This window comes from Magnolia sinica, chromosome 16, assembly GCF_029962835.1.
Source record: "Magnolia sinica isolate HGM2019 chromosome 16, MsV1, whole genome shotgun sequence".
Lineage (NCBI taxonomy): Eukaryota > Viridiplantae > Streptophyta > Magnoliopsida > Magnoliales > Magnoliaceae > Magnolia > Magnolia sinica.
In genome coordinates, this window is record NC_080588.1 from 67880717 (window position 1) to 67889004 (window position 8288).

The window sequence follows — 8288 nt, forward strand, 5'->3', positions numbered from 1 at the left end:
TCTATGTCGGAGGCCTTCCACGGGGAGTTCATTCATGATAGGGTGTATTCTCAGTTAAACGCGTCATTGAGCGAACCATCTCCAGTGATGGCAGCTCGGGATGAGGAAGTTTTGTTGCCCTAAGGCAGCTTCCTTGTCTTCTCAGGGACCAGCTTCGTCGTCAGGTCCTTTCAGCTCAAGGCTCTGGCCAGAGGATTTGGTTGCCCTCCGGTCAGAATTTCACATCCCCTGACTGGGTGGAGCTATGGCTGTCCGAGGTCAGAAAACTTCCGGGCTATCCTCCCGAGGGAGAGATAGCCCTTTTCCCTATTTTCTTTTCTTGCGGCTTAGGGCTGCCTCTCCACCCAATCGTGAGGGGGGTATGCATCGCCTAAGGCTTGCCCCAGGATAGCTTAACCCTAACATGCGGTGAACTGCCTTTGGAAAATACATTTTGTGGCACCAGCACGGTCACGCCAAGCTAACTATGGACGAGCTCATGTACTCAAATCAAGTCAAGAGTAGTCCAGGTTCTCTCGTATGGTACTATTTTTCTTCGTGGCTAGGTAAAAAAGGCCAGGCCCTTATCACCCAAAACTCCTCTTCGGATAAGGGCTGGAAGGACAAATGGTTATTTACTTCAAGAGAGTTAGAACAACGAAGCTAGGTAGATTGCAGTCTCAGGTCGCCACCAAGTTCACCTCCCCAAGTCGAAACTTCCAGTTGTACTTAGCTACTGGTTGTTTGTAGGTTGTTCCGCGCATTTGTCAGCTTTTTGGCTAATCGTGGTTATGTCTTCTTACAACCCTGACTCGACGCCAGCCCCAGCTCACTCTGACCCAACTCCGCCAAATCATGCTGACCAATGATTAAAGCAGAATAGAACGAAGGAAAAAATTGAGAGAGACGTCTGCCGTTGATTTTTACAAGGCACGTGATGATTACATGAAATCCACTCCAACTAGTATATATATACCAAAACATATCCTTGAAATCCAAAAATATCAAACCCACGTATAATTCAGGTGGGCAACAACAAGGAAAATGGTTTGGAGGGTGAGTTTTTCCTTTTATTTTATTTCTAATTGTGTAGTAATTGAACCATGGATGGGAGCGATTTTGGGGGCCTGGATCTAACATAGAATGATGTACCTGGTGTTCAGGATGGATTTCACGTAAACACCACAGTCGGGCCCACCCAATCAGGCGACCACCTTCCTAGTCACCCTCCCCAAAGTTAGACCAGACTCGGGATGGACTATTTTGGCCGGTCATCAGCCAAGCCCAAGTTTGGGCCCACCTTAAACAATGCGGGTGACAAAGCCTGGCCCGGCCGGTTGACACCCCTTCATCATGGTTTTCTATGCATTTGATCCAAAGAATACAACAACCACATTGTTAAGATATTCCAACCTTTGGAGGATTTTCATTGTTAATTTAAAAAGGAAACTACTCAGTTACATCTGGGGGTTACTAAGACTTGTTGTCCAAGCAGGTATTTTCCACCAAAATGTTACATTTTAATAAATCCGTACCATGGAAATGTTAGGCCCCACCGTAAGGATTATCTGACACAGAATTCAGGCTGGTTGGCTCATTGGATGGGCCATATGTCTATGTTAAAGATGAATGTAGGTTCTCCATTGAGGCCAAAGATGTGGCTTACCTGATGTGTGGACTGGCCTGATTTTAGTGGCAGGTGATATCTATTGTGGGACCCTTCGTTTCAATGGTACCGATTTCCTACAAAGGTTGTACCTTTGTGAGAAACACCTGGTTACACGGAAGTTACAGTACTTATAGTTGTACCTGATCAGTTCTCGCCCTCCCTAGATGCCACCGTCTATCTGTACATTTCTTTAATGGCTATGGGCCCACTGTGCTGTTCATGTAAATTTCACCCGAACCGTCAGATGCATCACCTCATGTTAAACCAATGGCTAAAAAATAACTCTATCGGTGATTCAGGTGGACCATATGATTAGAAACAGTGTACAAGCAACATTCACCCTCTAAATTATTTTACTGGTATGGCCACCTGAATAATGGATGGGGCTGATATTTTGGCTTTGGCCATAAATTTTGAGGTGGCATCTAATGATTGAAGTAGATTTCATATCCTGTAAAAATCAAGGGTGGACATGTCTCTCCCAGTTGTTTCCCTTGGTGTGGCGCACTAAAATCATAGGTTTACTTGAATTTTTTAATCTTTAATTAATACGAGACTAAATATCTAATAGTTGGTGTAGATCTTTCATTAACATAACGTAAGCCCGGCTGAAAATCAAATTTTTACCTTCATTCGTTGTAAGAGACTCTTTTAGAATAATTAAAAAAGTTCTAAAGGGCTTGCTCTTGCTTGGGATGGGGGCCATTGTGCTGTTTAGGGAAGACTTACTCATTAAAAAAAAAAAAGAAGCTGACTCACACCAAATGAATTAGTTAGGAAAGAAACATCCACCCTTAATTTTTATAGGACCCACTGTCATAATTATATGAAATCCATTTCAACCATTAGATTCCAAACAAAGATTTATGCCGTGATAAAAAAATTCATAATCGTCCACGAATTACTTAGGCCACACTACAATGTTTTCAATCATGTGGTCACTTGAATAACAGGTGGGCCTAGATGTTTAAGACCCTTGGCCTAACATGGGGTAATATTGCATGCGGTAGTTGAGATGAATTTTAGGTAAACATCATGGTGGGGCCACCCAAACCATTTACCCATTTGGTGATAATTAAGGAGACGGAAACGCATTACATCAATGAATGAGGAGGCTTTTTCAAAACCATTTTGAAAAAGGTAGTTGTTTTGTAAAATTCTTTCTTTTAATGAGGTTGCACTGGAATTGTTAGATAAGCATGTTTTATTTGATGTTTTTAATTAAGTTTTATATTTGCTTTTTCGTTTGGAATTCTTTCCCAATTTCCTTTTTCGTTTGGGATGAGATTCTTTCCAATTTCCTTTTTTTGTTTGGGATTCTTCCCAAAGATATATATATGTATATATATATATATATATTTGGGATGAGATTCTTTTCAATTTCCTTTTTTTGTTTGGGATTCTTCCCAAAGATATATATATATATATATATATATAAAATTGTTCAAATCGGATAAGCTCTTTTTCTTTATAATTTTGCTTTCATAGTACTTACTTATAGCTTTGTGCCTTAATTTTTTCTCAAAAAGATTTTTTCACGTTAAAATCGGTATACTTTACCCTTTTGCTTGCTCCCGCTGTGTTGCCATCCTAGGTCTTCCTCTGTATGCTTTCTCGTATGTGTGCTTCCGCAGTCCCCAGCATGACAGCTGTGTGAAACATCCGAACAATGCAAGAGGTCAGCTTACCATGAGGATCACCTGGGTTAAAAAAAATCAAACCGGTCCTTTCTTTGGGTGGGCTATAACTGTAGGTTGAATCAAACTGTGGGCCATGTAACTTTGATCTCCTTTGAACCGTTGGTATACGTCGAAGCTCGAGAAGTGTCAGTGCTCGTCTTCGCACGACACGTACCTACAGCAGCTATATAGCTGGTGTGAGGTACACCACCCAATCCACTTCCAAATGGTGGACATTAAATCCCCCTTTGTGGTCCACGTAAGCCCTGTACCTTGTTCAATGTTTAGTCCATGCCTTAAAATGATATGAGAAAAGCGATTAATGGCTTGGATAAAACACTTACATCACGCAGGGCCCCACAGAGCCCTGCCCGAACGGATTACCGTCCGAGCGAGGGTAGGACACAATCTGCGTCCGAGGTACACCAGCCAATCCGCTTCCGTCCACGTCCGTGGTATACCAACCAATCCGCTTCTGCGTTCTGTGGATCCCATCACGAGGGATGTGTTATATCCAAATCGTACATCCATTTGGCGAGTTTGTCTTAAGGCTTGTGATTAAAAATAAGACATATCTAAAGATAAAGTGGACCACACTGTAAAAAGCAGTGGGGGATCTAACGTCTACCATTGAAACCCTTTTAGGGGACACAGAAGTTTTGGATCAACATGAAATTTGTTTTTCCTCTTCATACAGGTATTTGTGACCTATGAACAGATTGGATGGAAAATAAATGTTATGGTGGGCCCTACAAATCACAACAGGACCCATGATCTTTATAACATCACAACATCGACCATTATTATGTTACAACCACGAACTATACACGCTCACGTAACGACCATGACCCTTATAATATAATAACTACAACCTATATAACATGACAATCATGACCTATATCAATCACGACCTATACGACATGACAACCACGACACATATAACATGATAACTACGACCCATGACAACCACGACCATTGCTACATGACAATCACAATCCATTTGGAGGGTCGTGGTTCAATGGTGCAGTGCATTTAAAAATCCGTGGGCAGTTCATTAACTTCCATGGTGTGGTGCATTTAGAAATCTTAATCCAATGATTTCTCTACCACATGATCCTCCTGATGGGGCCCACTAGTTTCGTGGTACGGATTTCCTACAAAGCTAGTATATTAATGTAAATGAGTGGGTTGGACCACATACTAGTGTACTTTAGGCTGTACCTCATCAGTACTCACGTAAAATAGACGACTCCATCCAAAAACATGATTCCAAATAGGGCCGACTCCATCCAAAAGCATGCCTCCAAACAGAGGAATTGTTTAATTATGATATAAATCCAATCATGCATGTTTTATAATTTTAATCTATGCAATCAATCTGCATGGATTTTTTATTACCAAAATTCACATGAAATCCAAGTGAATCTTAACCATCCCCTCTGTCTCTAAAAAGATTGTTTACCACCATTTTGCGTGGACACACATTGTAAACTTGGCATAGACCTATGTCAATCTAGACTATCAAAATTGTGAGACACGTGATGGATGGACACCAACTTAAAAATCTTGTGGATTAAATACTCCAAATCATCCAATCGATTGACGTGGAATTCAAAAAAACAAAATCAAATGGTTGAGATCGTCAGATAGACCGTGGGATGTCCATTGACTCCAACGGTGTGGCCAACATAACAATCTGGCTCAAATGATTTTTCTATCACATGTTCCTCTTGATGGGGCCCATCAGTTTCATGGTACGGATTACCTACAAAGCTATCGTGTAGGCAGGAGTGAGTGGATTGACCACAGACCAGGGTATTTTTGGCTGTACCTTATCATCTCTCACATACGGTACCCGCCAATATCCAAAGGCAAGATTCTAAACGGATGGATTGTTTAATGCACCAACTGAATATAATATGATGACATGATATATAATCGACAATTCATGTTTTATAATTTTAATATGTGCAAAATCAATCTGCACCGTTGAGATTGTCGGCTCTAATTATTGATGTTTTATAACCAAAATTCACAATAAAATCCAAGTGAATCCTAACCATAAGCTCTCTCTCCATACAAAGATAGTTTACCGCCATTTTTCAATAATCCTAGACTCACCCATTGTAAACTTGGCATAGATCTATGTCAATCCAGACCATCTAAATCGTGGGACGCATTATGGATGGACACTAACTTGAAAATCTTATGGATTAAATATTCCATAACATCCAATTGGACGACTTGGAATTCAACAAACAAAATCAGATGCTTAGGATTATCGATCAGTCTGATCTATTAATACGATCCACTGATGATGGCGCAATTAGTTTGCACCGAGGATTAATAATCTGTTTCGGGGTATTAGATCATACACCCTCGATACTTCAAACCTTGTGTTTGGACAGTCCAAAATGGTAGTGAAATGTCACCAGTGTCACGTTTTCCCTTGAGCTATAAAACCAAGTGCTTCCTCTCTTCCCTTCTAAGTTTGTGGTGTGGAGTGTAGATAAGGTGGGGCCCACCCTTCAATTGCATTTGGTAAGCCATGGCTGATGGAATGCATGTGGTGATGCTTCCATGGCTGGCTTTTGGTCACATGATCCCATTCCTTCATCTCTCCATAGCCTTAGCCAAAGCTGGCATCCGAATCTCCTTCCTCACCACTCAAAAAAACATCCAAAGGCTACCCAAGATCCCACAACATCTAACGGCTCTGATCAATCTGGTGGAGCTTCCCTTGCCGAAGGTGGACGGCCTACCTGAAGGCGCTGAGGCCACTGTCGATATTCTCCACGGGAGTGACGAGTACTTGAAGAAGGCCTACGATCTCTCCTACCCTGCCTTCAAGAAGTTCATTACCGAAGAATCGCCGGACTGGATAGTCCATGACGTCTTTCCCAGTTGGGTGGGCAATGTTGCAAGTGAATTCAACATCCCTCGTGTCTTCTTCTCTATTTATTCAGCTACCGTAATTGCATTCTTTGGGCCGGTCGCAGACGGCCTAAAGAAAATGTGGCCATCACCAGAGAGCCTGGCATCCCCGCCTGAGTGGTTTGAATTCGAGTCGTCCGTTGCCTTTCCGACCCATGAGACCGATGGCTTCTACCGTGGGTTTTTCAGCCCAGATGCATCGGGCTTCTCGAGTTTAGATCGTTTAGCGCTAGCACTCCAAGGGTGTTCGGCAATGGCAATTCGGAGTTGCAATGAGTTCCAAGGGGAGTACTTGGGCTTACTCAAGAAATTACGCAAGAGACCGGTCATTCCAGTTGGATTACTTCCACCAACGCCGCCAGAGAAGAGAGAAACGACCGACCCCAAGTGGGCAAACACACTCAAATGGCTCGATGAACAGCCCAATAGAACAGTGGTGTTTGTTTGCTTTGGAAGTGAGTGTAAACTGAGCAGAAATCAAGTGTTTGAGATTGCACTTGGGCTTCAACTCTCCAATTTACCATTTCTATGGGCCCTCAGGACTCCCATATGGGCAACCAACGACATGGATACCCTTCCGCCGGGATTCAAGAGCCAGATTGGCAGTCGTGGGGTCGTCTATATGGGTTGGGCCCCTCAGTTGGAGATACTATCCCACCCTTCCATCGGTGGATCTTTGTTTCACTCCGGGTGGGCGTCCATCATCGAGACCGTCCATTATGGGCATGCTCTCATCGTATTGCCGCTTGCGAACGTCCATTCATTGGATGCGAGGATGTTGGTGGACAAGGGTCTGGCTATAAAAGTTGAGGTAAACGATGATGGGTCCTTCCACAGGGATGCAGTCGCTCGGTCGCTGAGGCTGGCCATGGTCGAAGAGGAAGGAGAAAGGTTTAGGCTTAAATCGATAGAAATGAAGGCCACTTTCAGTGATCAGACACTCCATGAAAACTCTATGAATGAATTTATCAACTTCCTCAAAAGCTCCAAGACATAAAAGGCAACTGATCTGAAATAAAATGTAAAGATGTGGCTGTTAGCATTCCAAACTTTTATGTGATATGATTTGCATTTTCAGGGAACTTTCCCATTGAATGTGAACTTAGTTCTGTGTGATTATGGTTGCTTTAATCCAGCGGTTGATCTTGTGGCCCCATCATTGGTGAATAATGGGGGCTGATGTTGTCCTTTTTTTTCCATCACGTGGACATATATCATCCCAAAAATGAAGCAGATGCAGATACAAATCACAGGTGATCATTCTGGTGGCAGACAGTGTTGGCGGATCTCGTGGCGCCCCACATGTGGAGAATATAGGCGAGGGATATTTGCTACTCCCAGTATTCAAACACTTCACCTTCTACTTTCAAATCCCACTTTCTTTAGAAGCTCACTGCTTTCTCTAAAAGCTTGAGATGTTGGAGGATATGTAGAATATACATTAAGGAACTTTAATACTCAAATATCATATGTCATATGTACCATTGTACGTTTTCAAGCATTCACATGCGTCACATGTGCTTACCTAGCACATGCATATAACTATGAAAATCATTTCCCAAAAAAATCTTGCTATGGCATGTGTTGTTGCCCATCTTTATGCATTCGTACATGCCATATTGCTAATTTAGTATGTTGTTGCTCAAATTTGATCGATCCCGCTTTACCTCCTATGAGCTTCTAGATATATACCTACAAATAAATGGAGAACAAGGAAAGACTGGGAGCACCAGTTATGGCCAGAAACCCTCTGTTGCCTAAGTTAGGGATATGGACTCAAAGTAGGCATAGTAGAATCAAGATAGTTGTGTATATCTTTCTCTTGAGCAGGGTGATGTATTTATAGGTTAGCGAGGTAGTTTATGTATCCGAGTAGATATATAAGATACGCTGGAGAGGCCCATATTGGAATTGGAATTTGTTCTTGAATATTTTTCTGATTATGCCTACATTGGCATGATCTTCGGCTGAGACTTCACTAGGGAATCCCATCCATTAACAGTGCAGGATTCTCTCTAGATGTTTCT

At 42.3% G+C, this 8288-nt stretch overlaps 1 protein-coding gene across 1 annotated transcript; it reads left to right on the top strand.

The window, feature by feature from the left end:
- The first annotated feature begins 5793 nt into the window (after positions 1–5793).
- On the top strand, positions 5794–7373 carry LOC131229513 (putative UDP-rhamnose:rhamnosyltransferase 1). Its single transcript, XM_058225488.1, has one exon. It carries the CDS (start codon positions 5876–5878, stop codon positions 7256–7258), a length of 1383 nt encoding a protein of 460 aa, XP_058081471.1. The 5' UTR covers positions 5794–5875; the 3' UTR covers positions 7259–7373.
- Positions 7374–8288: the final 915 nt, after the last annotated feature.

Bases quoted from the DNA above. Each gene is read 5' to 3' on its own strand.
- LOC131229513 (XM_058225488.1), top strand. From the start codon at position 5,876: ATGGCTGATGGAATGCATGTGGTGATGCTTCCATGGCTGGCTTTTGGT.